Consider the following 16,720-nt stretch of genomic DNA (forward strand, 5'->3'; position numbering starts at 1 on the left):
TCTTACGCAAGTGAAAAACTAAGGTAAGGCATTGCGCACAAATCTACCCTTGAAGATTAACTCTGCAGAAAGGAAATGGCAAGTCTTAGAAGGTTGCCTTGAAATGGCAAAGCATCATTCAGTGGATTTCTTAGACTCTATTTGTAGGTGGGAATGAAAAACACAGCCTTCTGTGGTGTTGTGTTCAATGTACACAGAATAAATACTTGCAACAACAGCACTAACAAGATAAAAAAATAGGAAAAGTGAGTTACAGGTTTCTCTACTTGAGCCAAAATGGTAAAAAGTCAATATGAATAGACTGCTTTAAGTTATTTATGCATATGTTAATATCTACAGCAACCAGTAACAATTTATATGAAATAAGTTTTTAAAACATCATATATACAACAATGTAAAACTCCCTAAAATTTTCCATTAATCACAGTTAGATTAGAAACAAGGAGAAACAGAACACAAGTCAAAACTACCAATGAAATAACCAAACAGCAGAGTCAAGCTCTGATAGTCAATAACCACTTTAGCTATAAATAGGCTAACTATAGCAAATAAAATACAGGGATTGATACTGCAGTTTAAAAAATTCCAACAATATATGGCATACACCGAAATACTCCAAGAATATGGAAAGGCTAAAGGTAAAAGAAGTGAAAGTGCAAAAGTATTTACTATTTTTTTAAAGAAAAGATTATGTTCCTATAGTATAGGGTACATTACAGAACAATACAAATTACCATATGCAAAGACAAGGTGAATGACAGAATAATAAAGAAGTCAAGGTGCAAGGAGAGCGCTGCAAATCTAAATGTGTATGTAGCCAAACAGTAAAGCCTCCAAGCCAGTAAGAAAAAGATACAGCATAGAGTTTGAAAAGAGGAGGGAACTGTTTAGGGGGAGGAAGGGACTACTAACAAGACATGTGGGAAGGGGGGAAGGGCTGCCAAGAAAAGAAAACTGGGATGATGTGTATGTATGGAATTGTTTCAGTGGTGACCGTTTCTTTGTGTGGTAATAATTTTTTTTTTTAAAAAAATAAAGGGCACTAGAATTTTCTCGAAAGAAAAAACTGATGAAACTAAAGAAAGAAAATAGGACAAATCCAAAATGATTTGGTTGATAACTTTAAAAGGCTACTTTCCAACAACCAAAGGAGCTACTAGACTGGATCAAGGCAGAACTCCAACATCTTTACATATAATAACGGAAATACATAGAACATTACACTTGATAAAAGAAAACAGAATATTTAGGTTTCCATCGAACAGTCTGTAATACAGACCATTCCCGCGCACACAAGAAAAAATGTAAACAAATATAAACTAGCTAAAATCATATGGAGCATGTTCACTGACTATAACTAACTCAAGAAGAACAGAAGACAATCTCAAAACACTTGGAAATTAAGCAACCAAATAATCCACTGCTCAAAATGAAATCAGAACATCATGAAAGATGTGGGCTGCAGGAAAAGCAGTGCAGGGGCTATTTATAGCAGCGCAGGCTGGCGTGAGAAGAAAAGGCCTCGAATCAATAGTCTAAGATCAGCCATTAAGAAACCAGCAAAAGAAAATGAACCCAATACTACCAGGAGAAAAGAATCAGCAGTGGATAACAGTGAACCTGGAAACAGGCAAGTTTGACAGATGAATCAATGAAACAAACGCTGGTTCTTTAGAGAAACATCGATAAAAAAATTCATATAAGAAAGACACAGGTCACCAATATCAGAATTGAAACAAGAGCATCTCTCCAATGTAACAAAGACAATAAGGGAGGGAGGCACAGGCAACTGGATGCTCATGCATTCTGGACTTGTTCCTTTAAAAATCACACACTGCTGAAGCTCATTAAAGATGAACTAAACAGTCTGGCTGATTCTGGATCCATTAGATAAGTTGATTTTTAATTTAAAGGAGTCTGCATGAGATGTATCTGGGCACAGAAGTTTTCATTAAAGAAACATTTAATGAATCAATACCAACTTGACCATTTTTTTGAGAAAAACAGAAATAAGAACGCCTCCCAGAGCATTTTATAGGTTGGAAAGTTGGGACTGATTCATTCATTGAGTGTTATTCTGTTTATCAAAACTCAAGAGTAAAAAATCCAAATCCACATGCATACATACAAGTATATTAAAAATACAAAAATATGTAAAATAGATATCATTGAATCAGAGCCAGCCGCGATGGAGAGTGTAAGGGACAGAGGTAACAGATGACTGACTATAAAGTCATATCAGGGCAGCTTCGCATAGCAACTCACAGCAGTTAGGACAGCATACACAAGGCCTGTGCAAGCCCAAACCAATCTAAACCTCATCATAGAAAGGGTAGGTAGGCATGAAGTACCACCCTAAGCTGGGCTGCTGGGAGAAACCCAGTAAGTTTTCTTCAAGAGTGTAGCTGAAGGAAATCCATGCATCCAATAAGATATAGTCAGGATAGATCGGACTTCTTGTTGGGTGTTAAAAACAAAGAAAGGAGAACCAAAAGTCGGGTGAGTAGGACTGGGGTGGATCTGGGAGGAGCTGGAGGAGAGGATGAATATGGATTAAAACACACTGTATTACATTCTCAAAGAACAGAGGAAAAAATAATGATGTACAACATTAACAGACATTAACATTCAAACCACAGTAAGACCACTTCACATCTGTAAGTCTGGTAATAAACAGTGTCACATTGCCACTACTGAGCAAGTAAAAATGGACAGTTTGGGTAACTGACACACTACTGGTAAGTATACCAGAATGACATGACCACTTTGGGAAAGTGTCAGGCACCTAAAAATAATAAAGACACAAATGTCACACTGACAAGCATTTACATGCCTAGACATTTACCCAAGATACAAAGGACTTAGGTTCACAAAGGTACATGTACACAAATGTTCTTACCAATAGCCCCAATCATGGAATTAACTTAGATGCCTATCAACACATCTATGCTTAAACAAACTTCATTATACCCAGCATGTAATACCACTCAGAAAAAAAAGAACAAACTTTTATGTGAAACTGAAGGAATTATGCCAATTCTTAGAAGACACATATGCCATGGCTCACCTATTTAGCATTTTAAAAATATTATAAATAAGGTAATGAAGAACAGATGAATTACTGCCCAGTTAATGAAAGGAGAGATGTACTTATAAAAGCGCACCATGTGGAATCCTTGTGGTGACAGAACTATCTGTTGTATTTACTTTTACTTACTATAGATAAAAATATTTATATTTTTATTATATTGTATATTTTTTAAATTATGTTTACATTTACTTTTACTTTTTTATCCATGTGTATCTGTGTGAGTGTGTGTACAGGTGAACAAGTGCCCATGGAGATCAGAAGAGGGTTGGAAACCCTGGTGCTGGAGTTCTAGGCAATTCTGAACAGCCTAACATGAATGCTGAGGTCCAGACACTAGTCCTGTGGAATAGCAGCAAGTCTTCTTAGCTGCTGAACTTTCGCTCCAGCTCCCTATGTTGTACCTTGACTGAATCAATGTCAATATTCTGGCTAGTTCTACCCGATAGTAAGACAAGAAAGAGTCTGTCATTGTAGTAACTGTACAGAGCACACACAGGATGTTTCATATAGTATGCAAGTTTATGTAAGTTCTAGAGTTCAACTGCTTGAATATTTTTGGTGTGGCATACACATTACAAAGTGTACGACCATTAAAGGATTACCTGATCTCAATGTGTTTCAGTCTTCTATAAAACAGGGCCTCAAAATAGTATCTATTTCATAGGATAATTATGAGTATTAAACGATATGATGGTCTTAAAGCATTGCCATCTTGCCAAAAACATGCAGCGTTGCACAATAAATTATAGCTATTAGTAGTACTAGTAATGACTATATTGTAACAGTATTACAGAAGCAGGTGGACTGCTCACTTTCAAGAGCTTCATTTAAAAGAAAATCCTTCCCTTTCCATCAACTGATTTATAAAATACTAGTTTAAAGCTACCCATGCAATTATGCCTATGAAGTGAAAAAACACAATAGAAAATTTCAAATAGACAAGCTTACTTCACAGTCATGGTAGAAGGCATAGAAGCCACATTGATCAAGCCAGTGTTATTCATCCAAGGTGATGCAGGTGGTCTCACATACAGGTTGAAGCCACTTGTGATGGTGGTAGTGGTGTTGGTGGTAACCGTAGTAGTGCTAGTCGTCGAGGTTGTGGCTAGAAAATAAAATAGATAGTGTGTTGGTTAGAACAGAATGTATAGTGTTAGTAAGGAATGAGAAACTTGCCTCAGTCATTCAGGATTTAAAAAGGGAGGGGAGGAGCCCCTTGTTAATAAGAATTTGAAATCAAAGCCATGGATTTGAACCCAACACTGTTGCAATATGAAGTAATATACTGCACACCAGGCATCTAAATTAACCTCAGTGCTGAAAATTAAAACTCCTGGAGAGATTCATTAAAGTATAAAACAACTTAAGGAGCTCTATAACCATTAAGGGAATTCAATCAATTTTCAAAATTCTTCCCATAAATATTGAAAACTCCAGACCCAGATGGCCTCACTGGTAAGTTTTACTAAACCTTCAAAGAAGAAAAATAATTGCAATGTACACAAAAATCTCTGTACATGTTTTGCATAATAACATGACTATATTTGAGAAATTAATTCCTACAAGTGAAATTGCTAAATCAAGAGGCTGGTATGCTTTAAATCTTAATGCATCTTGTGAAAGAACTCCATCAAAGTGATTTCGAAAAAACTGTCATCTTGTCGATAGAGAAAAGTAAGTACCCGATTCTCTACATCTTAGTTCACACTAGGCATATATCTTTGTCAGCCTCATCAACACAAAGCCTCTTGAAGGTATCCTTCCATCCAAGAGTTCTTCTATAACTTTGCTGTTGGATTCTGTCTAGAGTGCCTTGCCCTCTCATAGACTAAATCTGAATAAACATCCTAGCGTAAGTCCTATGTCTCCTATGTTTGTTGCTGACATCTACTCATAATTTTCATAACTCCAATAGCACTATTGATCCTTACTCTATGCCAAGCATATAAAGAACAATGCAAGAAAATTACGGCTGGNGGGGATTGGGAATGTATTATTTTCTTCTTTTTGATTCTCTGTAGTTTTCAAATGTTCTTGGCAATTGAATGACTCTAGTGTAACCCAAAAAATTGTAATAAATATTACTTGTACACAATGGTTTATGTTAGTCTAGCTTTCCCAATTAGTAATATGTTCAGGTTAATGGCTGTACTATATAACCACAGAAATCATGGTGCCTGCTAAATGCACAGACTAGTCTAAGAGAGCCCAGGAAACTCTGTCTGTTGCTCATTGTTCATAGTACATCTGGCCAGCAATGAGGGTGTGAAGTACGGGAAGCTGCCCCATATGCCACCAGCTTAAGAGAGGACCCAAAGAAAAAAAATAATAAAAGCTCTAGTTAGACATAGGATAGATAGATCAGAATCTCATTCTCAACAACTGAGTGACATGAAAGAATCAAACTCTATGTAGAAATATAGTAACACATACAGAAACATGGAACCAGATGGGCCATAAACAGAGAGTGAATAATATGTCCAAAATGGAAAAAACCAACTTTAAACAGGAGGAGGGGAGAAGACTGACAGCTGAAGAACATAACCTAGAACGAAGGGGTCATGAACATGTCAAAATTAGGAACAAGACAAAATACAAAGTCAGAAAAAGCAGGAGAGAAACCAGTGAGAAACTTGAAAAAAATCTATATCAACGGAGAATCACTGAATGAACTGCATGCAATACTTGATGGAGGCAACCCCCAAGGATGCAGCATGAACGTTTCTTAAGTTCCACTTTCCCTGAGGTAACAGCGCCATGCAAAGTTTGCATGAGATTTTCCTAAAACTCAGTATTCCTTTGGGCAAAAGGAACCTTATGGAAATACCGCATCCCTTGTATTAGCCTGTGTGAGAGTGAAATGAGCAACACACAGAATACTGTGTCCAATCACAAAGTATTCTTGGGGTTAGCATCAATAATACTGGGGGCTTGCAGAGAGGATCGCAGGTGGTGTTCTGTATAGCCAGATAGCATCATTTTCTTCTTGAGAACACTAGTAATTATATATCCAAGAAAGAAAAGTAAAATGATTCCTAGGGAAAGAGGAGATCTTCTAATATAGTAACTTGACTTTCTGACCTGGACAGATAAACACAGACAGAGACCTAAAAGGGATGATAAATTTCATGACTGGAAGTGAAGCTTGGCAGGTTTTTTTGTCAACTTAAAATAAAGCAGAGCTATCTGGGAAAAGGAAACCACAACTGAAGGACTGCCTCCATCAGGATGGCCTGCAAGGATGTCTGCTTCAGCATTTTCATTATTGGTAACTGATGAAGGAGGGCCTAGCCCAGAGTGGGACGTGCCATCGCTAAGCAGGTGGGTCTCAACAGGAGCCTGAGAGCAACTGAGTTAGCTGTGGTTCTGCTTCACTCCCTGCTTCCAGGTTCCTGCCTTGAGCTCCTGTAAGCAAATCTTGTCCTTCCCCAAGTTGCTATGTGTTTTGTCTCGGTGATACAGAAAGCAAACTAGAACAGATAAAATGGTCTCCTTTTTACAGGAAGCAGATAATTTAATATATGTTTTATATGTATGGGATTAAGTCTGGAAGACAAAAAAGCCAAAATTGTCTTCCTAAGGATATGTTATATGTGTATATGCATGCATGTGTACAGACATATATGCATGCATGATTTTTATAATAAAAAGCAACCATTTCCAGCATTTGCCAAAACATGAATAACTAAAAAAAAGCAAAATATCTCTTCAGAGATGCTGAATGATACTGTACAGAAGTAATAGCTGCCAACCTAAATGGAAAGGAATCTTGAATCTTATTAAAATGTGAGGATTACTTTTTTCATAACTTTTTGTACAATATTTTTAATTAATTTTCCATGCTATTTTTAAAGGCATAAACTAGTTCTGGCATATTTGAATAGCAGTAATACTATAGTTAGTACAAAAAGAAGTAATGAATTTCAGACGTCTAGTAGACAAAATATAAAGGGCATTAACTGAGCATGTGCATAACAATACACTATAGGGAGATTCTAACCTTTATTATCCTTTTGAATTTGTCACAAACACAATAAGGATTTCTTCTATTCAGGTGTACTTGGAGAGCTTCCTTTCTTCTTCTTTATAGTTATCTTAAAACACCACAGTGTTAATGAAATAGATGCTAAAATGTGTCATTATAAGCTATATTTACTGTGGTGGTCTGAATGAGATTAGCCTCTATAAGCTCCTATGTGATTGACTACTTGGTTATATGTTGGTGGAATAGTTTGAAAAGAATTAAGAGGTGTGGCCTATTTGGAGAGGTATGTCACTGGGGGTGGACTTTGAGGTCTTCAAATGGCCATACCACTCTCAGTTGGTGCTCTCTCTGCCTTGTGGCTGTAGATCATCTGTAAGCTCCCAGTTACTGCGCCAGCGTCATGCCTGCCTGCCTGCCGCCATGTTCTCTGCCATGATGCTCATGGACTCTAGCCCTCTGCAAAGCTAAGCAAACCCTAACAGACTCATTTTCTGTTTGATTTGTTTTCTCTTTTGCTAAACACTGTGTGTGTGTGTGTGTGTGTGTGTGTGTGTGTGGTGTGTGTGTGTGTATGTGTGTGTGTGCACGTGTGTGTGTGTGCTCTATTTGAAACTCTTTTTTTTCTATAAGCTGCCTTTGAAACAGTTTCTTACCACAGCAATTTAAAGGTAATTAAGATATTGATAATAATAATAATAAAACATCATAGCTAAAGCCATAATAATGAGCTTTATGCAAAGCTACTATTGATATCAACAGTGGTAGATGAATTCAAACATAGTGATTATTTATAAGATATAGGAAATCTATAGCTTTTCTTGGTATACTGAGTTAAGTGGACTCATGCAAAATAACAGTAATTTCTTTAAAATGAGTAGGACTTACATGAGAGTCCCTGAGAAGCCATGGAGGCAGGAACATACGGCACTGAAGGAAACATCTTAGTCCTCAAAGTCTTGGTGGTATCCACAGAGTAGATCCTGAAGTAGACCTAAAAGTCAGAGTAACAAGTAAAATATAACTCCCCCAAAGTAAAACACCAGTACAAGATGCATTGACGTAGGGGGAATCCAAACAGAGAATGGAAAAGCAAGAACTACAAATGAAATGCCTTAAAGGAAAAAAAAATTAGTAAAAGACTTATTTGGTTTTTTTTGGGGGGGGGGTTAATTTTTGTATTAGATATTTTCTTCATTTACATTTCAGATGTTATCCCCTTTCCTAGTTTCCTCTCTGAAAGTACCCTATACCCTCCCCCTGCCCTGCTCCCCAACCCACTCACTCCCACTTCCTGGCCCTGGCAAAAGCCTTATTTTGAAAATGCTCCTCAGTACTGCCTGCTACGAGCCTTCTATGACATCGATTGAAAAAGTAAACAGATGAGAAGCAACCCCTCCCTGGAAGTTTAGTATAAGAACTTCTGTGAAATGGTTCGAAGCTGGTGAACGTGGTTTTTAAAAATTGTAAACTGCTGGAAATTGCCCTAAGCATATACAGTGAGTGAGGAAATACTTCTTCAGGAACATCTACTACGTCCAGTGATCTCACAGTGATGCTCTTCATATGGCATATGAGCCAGAACTGCCCTTCCTCCCATCCCCTTGCTTGATTTTGTACAAGTAACACCCCAGATAAGAGTGGCTTAGAAGACTGGATGCCCTCTGGCTCTGACTATGTCAGGGACACAGGCTTTCCATGAGAAAGCCAGCAGCCAGCATTCTCACCACCTCCAACACTGATGGGAAGGGCAAAATTCCTGGTGCAGACAGTCAACGCTTTGGGAGCTTCTTTCTTTTAGCCAGTTCACATTCATAGACTAGAAACTCCAGGATACAGAGGGTTGAGAATACTAGGGATCCAGTCACCCCACTCTGATGCCCTTGCCTAAACTTCTTTGCAGTTTTAAGTTTTCCCAAGTGAAGAGGTGATCAAGATTAACAGGTTGTTACTACTGCCCAGCACCTGAAGTCCCTGATCCATGAAAGATTTTTGCCCCAGAGCTAACAGCTGCTCCTAAGAACAGAGAGCTCCCCAACTATCCCACAAAGAAATGCCTTTATGGGAAATGCAAATCAAAACAACCCTGAGATTCCATCTCACACCAGTCAGAATGGCCAAGATTAAAGATTCAGGTGACAGCAGATGCTGGCGAGGTTGTGGAGAAATAGGAACACTCCTCCATTGCTGGTGGGATTGCAAGCTTGTTCAACCACTCTGGAAATAAGTCTGGCGGTTCCTCAGAAAATTAGACATAGTACTACCGGAGGATCCTGCTATACCTCTTCTGGGCATATACCCAGAAGATCTTCCAACTGGTAATAAGGACACATGCTCCACTATGTTCATAGCAGCCTTATTTATAATAGCCAGAAGCTGGAAAGAACCCAGATGTCCCTCAATAGAGGAATGGATACAGAAACTGTGGTACATTTACACAATGGAGTACTACTCAGCCATTAAAAACAATGAATTTATGAAATTCTTGGGCAAATGGATGTATTTGGAGGATATAATCCTTAGTGAGGTAACCCAATCACAAAAGAAGTCACTAGATATGTACTCACTGATAAGCGGATATTAGCCCAGAAACTTGGAATATCCAAGACACATTAAGGAAAACAGAAGAAAATCAAGAAGGATGACCATTTGTGGATACTTCATTCCTCCTTAGAATAAGGAACATAACTCTCATGAAAGGTTATAGGTACAGAGACAAAATTTAGAGCTAAGATGAAAGGATGGACTATCCAGAGAGTACCCCATTCGGGAGTCCATCCCATCATCAGCCACCAAACCTAGATACTAATGCTCATGCCAGCAAGATACTGCTGAAGGGACCCTGATATTGCGGCCTCTTGTGAGGCTATGCCAGTGCCTGGTAAACACCGAAATGGATACTCACAGCCAGCTACTGGATGGAACACAGGGTCCCCCATGGAGGAACTAGAGAAAGTACCCAAGTACCTGAAGGGGGCTGCAACCCTGTAGGTGGAACAACAACAGGAACTAACCAGTACCCCCGGGGTTTGTGTTTCTAGCTGCATATGTAGCAGAAGATGACCTAATCAGCCATCAGTGGAAATAGAGGCTCCTTGGTCTTCCAAACTCTATATGACCTAGCACAAGGCAAGGCCTGGGCCAAGTAGTGGGAGTGGGTGGGTAGGGGAACAGAGGTGGGGGGAGGGGTATGGGAAACTTTCGGGATAGCATTTGAAATGTAAATAAAGAAAATAATAATAATAATAATAATAATAATAATAATAATAATAATAATAAAAAGAAATGCCTTTATGTAAAACAGATCGTGAAGTAGTTCCCATTGAAGGATTCCCTTTTATAAGATGAAGATTGGGTGGTAAGCAATTAAAAGGTGTCAGGTAGCTTTATGATAACAAGAAGTTGCCTCACTCCTTCAATCTACCAGAGATAATAAGGAAGAATTAAGCACTGATCTAGCTATAGCATGAACAAATCTTGGGACTACTAAGCTAAATGAAGAAAATAGACACATAAGGCAATGTGTTCTATAATTTCAATTATATGAAATATCCAGAATAGGCAAAGCTATTGACAGAAAGTGTGTTAGTGGTTGGCAGGAGCTGCAGGGTGGAAGGGGTTGGGGTTAATGGAGGGCAACCACTAACTGGGTCCAGAGTTTCTTTTAGGGGTAATGAAAATGTTCTCAAGTTACATGCTGGTGATGGTTGCATACTCTGTGGCTATATTAAAAACCACTGAATTGAACAATTTCAAAGAGTGAATTGCAAGATGTGAATTATATGTCAATTATACTGTTATTAAAAAACACATTATCATCTCAGGAGAAGGAAAAAACAGCATTTGACAAAAATGCAGTGCTCTTTCATGATAAAAACACTCAACGAACCAGAAAGAGAAGAGAACATCCTCAACTCTTACTAATGATTTTTAATAACATGAAATAGCAAGGCTATTTATTCTGTCACATGTTGTAATTACTCTCCTACCCCAGTTTGTCAATGACTTTTAATTTTCTTACTATGTTAACAAGTGGCCAAATCCTTGTGTCATTTTTTTCCCTTTATGGTCTAATCTAGGACTCATACCATATTTTAAAAGGCCTTCTCTTTTAAACGTGAGAAAGCGGTCAATCTAATTTTTAAGAGAAAACTACGAACTGTACCTACATTGAGAGAAATTTCACATAGCAGATGACAAGAACTCAAAAACTACTAACACATTCTAATAAGGACATCAAGAAAAAAAAAAAACGAAATCAGGCAGCTTCACGGATTCCTAATCCATGAAATAGCATAGCTTCTGTGGAAGACGGATGGTCAATGTTTTAAATATGACAAAGGTATCTACCATCTGAGACAGAAATACTTGTGGAGATGTAGCCACAAAGAATGCACTTTATGTCACAGAACTATATACCTAGAAGTGGACAACTGCATACATAAAGTGACAAAGAATTTTGGTTTGGTTTGGTTTGGTTTGGTTTTGTTCTTGTTTTGGTTATTTTTTGTTCTTTCAGAGACAGAATTTCTCTGTGGAGCCTTGGCTGTCCTGGAACTCACCCTGTAGACTAGGCTGGTCTCACCTGTCCCTGCCTCCTGAGATTAAAGGTGTGTGCTACCATCGTCCATGCTAATTTTTTAATGTATAGTTTGCCACAGTAAATATGTAAGATGTTCTTGTGTCCTTGTGAAATACCATATAAAATGATATCCAAGGTTGGAGAGGTGGTTAAGCTGGAGAAGATGTTTGTCACCAACCATAAAGACCTGAGTTCCATATCCAGGATCCACATGGTGGGGTGGGGCATTTGGTAGGACAGAATGTCCACTTATCTTTACACAGGTACTATGATGCACACATATACACACAAATAAATAAATGCAATAAAATGGTATCTACTACATTACTGTTTGTATCAGCAAAAAAGAGGAAGCTAATATATTAAATGCCAGGGGGGTAGATATACAAATTATAGTACATCTAAAATATGGAATAGTATGATAATATGAGAAAGATAGTAAAGAATCTTTCAATAATGAAAAAGATTTTAAATAAGTATAGTATAAAAATTATAAGTTGAAAAAGCAGGATACACACTGGTATATAGACTATATTATCTATGTCTAAAAATGATGGAACTTTGGGACCCCTGTGATGGCTCAGTGTCACAAGACAATGCAAGCTTGACAACCTGAGCTCTGTCCCTGGAATCTACTTAAAGGCAGAAAGAGATAACTGATTCAAAGAAAAGTTGCCCTCTGAACTTTATATGTAAGCCATGACTTGTGTGACAAGCCCATCTGTCTTTCTACCTGCCCCCCTCTCTCTGTCTGTCTCTGGCACACATATGAATAATAACTATAATAATCATAATTTCTAAAGGTGGAAGGCTAAGAACACAGATTTTGTCACTGAAAGCCTCTGGAAGGAGGGACACAGTGACAGTGGTTAGCAGCTGGGTATGGAAAACAGAGAGGGGTGCAGGCCATGGAAGTACAGTTCATCTAGTTATAGAATTTATAGTTTTATTTTGAGACCATTAGCCTATATTATTTACGAATTAGAAATAAGTACATGTTCTTGTAGCCAGTGTGGGAAACATTACTTTCACAGTTTCATATTCACCTATGCCTTTAAAATATTTATACACTCTATTTTCCACCTTTAATTCATGCAATATTTCTTATGATTAATATTTTAGGCAAACAACAGTTACCCAGCTATTACAATTCATTTATTCATTATTTTAGCCTCCCCCCCCCTTATGGATTTGAAATGTCAGCTTCGTATGCACAGGTTTGTTTCTCTGCCTTAAAATATTTCACTGATTATTACTTCCTGGGCCTGTTATAGGATAGAATCTCAATGATTATAGCCCTCAAATTATTTATTTCTACATTACATAACATGTTAAACTTACAGGAAGAACATTAACTTACGCATTTTGATATCCTTACCTGCCTAACACATCAGGGATGGCCTGTCACATGCGTTTATTCCTCCACTGGAATTCTAGAATCCTTTCAAGTTCTTTGCTCCTTTCCTTCTCCCCAAAGGAAAGTCATGGCTCCTCCAGAATTGCATTAGATTTACAGACTAAATTTAAAGGTAAATTTTGTTTTGATATTACTGAGTCTCTGAATACATTGGTCCTGTTCATTAGTCAATGTATCTTTTATATGTCTTAGTAAAAATTTGTGGTTTTATTTCCATCTAAGGCATGCATATTTTCAAAAGTTTATTCCTAGGTATTTTGTAATTTTGGTTGAAATTGTTAATGGGCCTTTTCTCAGCTGTATTTCCCAACAACTACTGACTAAACATAGTGAAACTATTGATTTCTTATATTATTTATTTTGTAAATGGCTGTATTACTGAAACCTCTTCACTAGCTCTAATTAAATTTCTACTTGATTTATGCCCATATTTTTAAAATCCTGATCATTTATCTCCAATACTGGCATAATTTCAGTGCCTGTCCTTAAATCACATACCCGAAGATAGCTAAGGAAGCAAATACCATTTAATATGACTTAGTTTTAAGTTAAATGAATCTTACTCTAGAATAGAAAAGGGTTTAAGACACAAAACCTTCTTTTCCTTAATCATAAATAGGATTTCTTCACTTGGCACTATTGATATTTTGCATCTGATTATATTTTGTCAAGGAAGAATGTCCTGTACCATATAGGACGTTTAACAAGCTCTACGCAATACATGCCACTCCAAGGACTTTATGTACTACTACAGCGTTACTTACACATCCATGTTTACTGCTGCTCTATTCACAAGTTAGAAAACTGAATTAATATAGATATCCATTGTCTTGGTTAAGGTTTCTATTGCTGTGAAGACACTCCACAACCATGGCAACGCTTATAAATGAAGACATTTAATTGGGGCTGGCTTTTAATTCTGAGGTTTAGTCTATTGTCACGGTGGGAATCATGGTGGCATGCAGGCAGATATGGTGCTGTAGAAGAAGGCAAGAGCTCTATATCTGCATCAGCAGGCAGCAAAAAGAGAGAATGATACTGGGCCTGGCTTGAGCATCTGAAGCCTCAAAACCAGGCCCCAGTGACACACTTCCTCCCACAAGGCCACACCTCCTAATAGTGCTGCTCTCTCTGAGAATATGGGGGCCATTTTCATTCAAAGTACCACATCAATAAACTGACAAATGGATAAGGAAAATGCAGTATACACTATGGAATATGAGTTAGATATAAAAAATAATAAAAGTATGAAACTTACAGAGAAATGGATAGTACTGGATAAGTTATGCTGAACGAGGTCACCCACACATAAAAGAGAGAGAGAGGAAGTTGAGAATGGGTCCTGTTGGAGGGGTCCAGGTAAATGTGGAGGGGAGAAATGGTAAGTGGCTATGCTCAAAATACATTGAATATGTGGACAAAATTCTTTTAAATGTATATATTATTTTTAAAAGTCTCTGCTTCAAATGAAAAATGTGGTCAACAACCCTCATAGCCTAGGAGATAACCATCCCTAGGGGAGGGGATACTGCTGTTTAGCTAAATTGACATAGCATCACACTGCCGTCTAAATATCTGTTTATACCCATAGACAAACGTTATTCTCAGCCTTCATTAGCCAAGCCTCTCTTTCTGGTGAACATCAGTAAACACAAAGCTTCATCATGGCTGCACAAGGTACTCAGACTAAGTGACAGATGAATACTCAGCCTGAAACCAGACAGTAAAGCTCAGAAGTAGAGACAGAAGAGAGAGAGAGAGAGAGAGAGAGAGAGAGAGAGAGAGAGAGAGAGAGAGAGAGAGAGAACAGAGAAAATGTTGCTAAATGATATCTTCTATGCAAGACACAGCCATTGCAATCATGAGTGTCCAGCAGGTGTGGATCCGTGCACTGGATCTATACAAGAATGGACCCATGACCTGTCAGGAAGGATGGAGGAGGCACTCAAGACACCTTAACCCTTATTGCATAGCTATCTGTCCCTGGGAGATCCAGGGAGGGGAGAGTTACTGTCTTTAGTTGTGTACCCACTGGTAACCCTGGCAGGTTCCAGTGAACAGTTCTAATCCCACACAGATAATCCTGATGAAAGCAAATGGATCACAAACCAAATCAAAAGTCATGAATCTGAAAAGGAGACTGGTAGCTGGGAGGAAGGGTTGTAACAGGAAAGAGATGAGAAAGGCTAGGGAGTAAGCAATCAGAAGTGATGCAGGTATGAAATTGTCAAAGTACAAGCTAAGTCGGGGAGGGTTGGTACCCATGTGGGACTTTCCTTTTCAGAGGAGAAGGGGAAGAGGCAGTGGGGGAAGGAGGTGTGAGGGTGGGACTTAGAGGAGATGACTGAAACTAGGGCTGCTGCAAATGGGATTTAAAGTGAGTAAGTAAATAAAGGGGGAGGGGGAAGCAACTGCCTAAAGGTGCTATCATTTTCAGATAAGCTGTTAATAAATTAATTCATGTTTTGTTTCATGTTTAAAACAACAGTAATATAGGAAAGCAAAAAATCAATTTTTAAAACACCCAAATAGTAAATGAGAAAGGGAGGGGATGGGAAAAAAACAGACATGGAAAGCAGAACAAGTGAAAAAAGAAATTGTGCTGGAACACATCTGTGATCCCAGCACTTGGGAGATGGAGGCAGGAGGATCAAGAGTTCAAGGCCAGTCTCAGCTACATCATGAACTCAAGGCCTTGGATACATGAGACTATCTTTAAAAAAAGAAAGAAAGAAAGAAAGAAAGAAAGAAAGAAAGAAAGAAAGAAAGAAAAGAAAAGAAAGAAAAGAAAAGAAAAGAAAAGAAAAGAAAAGAAAAGAAAAGAAAAGAAAAAATGAATATAAAACAAAATCACAGAGAACAAAATAAAAGAAAAAGAAAGACACGACAAGGCAGGTATGGTAGCACACAGTTTTCATCCTAGCACGGAAGCAGAATTATGAATTCCACTTCAGCCTGGCCTACAAATCAAGGCCCTACTTCAAAAGCAAATAATAAAAAAAATGGAAATGTCAGATTTCAACCCTAATAGAACAATAATTACAGAACATGTTAAGTGATCTGTGTATACCAATCAAAAGGGAGCCCGATAGAGGGATTTAAAAGCCATGAAGGACCATGTCTATAGTGTATAAGAAATTCATTTCAAAAACAATTACAATGGCAGGCTAAGAATAAAGAGATGAAAAGATGTGTCCCATGCTACATTAATCAACAGACAGAAAGATGCAGTATATTATTATTAGATAAGTAGACTTCAGATTAAATGAAATTACCAGAGAAATAATGGAAGGTTACACAATAATTAAGGGTCAATCCTGTGTGGTATCTAGCAGTTCTGTCAATGCACCAAATAATGGAGCTTCAAAACACAAAAGGTAGACACAGAAAATGCAGCAGGAGAAAATGTCTATCTACATGCAGATTTCAGCAGCTCTCTCTTACCAGCTCATAGAACTAGTCAGAATATTAGCAAAGATACAAAAGAATTAAAAAAAATCATTAACCACTAATTTGCAAGTGATGCTTGTAAAACAAAACAAAACAAAAACTAAACAAAAAAACTTTGCCCCAAAATGGTATACATTCTTTTCAATTGTCAAGGTGGAAAAAACCACACACACGAACACACACACACACACACACACA

General features: G+C 37.8%; 1 protein-coding gene across 1 annotated transcript in view; it reads right to left on the reverse strand.

Moving 5' to 3' along the window:
- The window catches only part of Nup62cl (nucleoporin 62 C-terminal like), a 58,654-nt gene that overhangs the window by 24,953 nt on the left and 16,981 nt on the right, over window positions 1-16,720 (reverse strand). The window contains exons 2-3 of the mRNA XM_021188742.1: window positions 7,962-8,067; window positions 4,040-4,196 (exon numbers count right to left, since the gene is read on the reverse strand). Of these exons, the coding sequence (XP_021044401.1) occupies window positions 4,040-4,196; window positions 7,962-8,016 (212 nt within the window). The 5' untranslated portion in view covers window positions 8,017-8,067. The remainder of the gene's footprint in view (window positions 1-4,039; window positions 4,197-7,961; window positions 8,068-16,720) is intronic.

The sequence above is a fragment of the Mus pahari genome, chromosome X (assembly GCF_900095145.1).
Source record: "Mus pahari chromosome X, PAHARI_EIJ_v1.1, whole genome shotgun sequence".
Classification (NCBI taxonomy): Eukaryota; Metazoa; Chordata; class Mammalia; order Rodentia; family Muridae; genus Mus; species Mus pahari.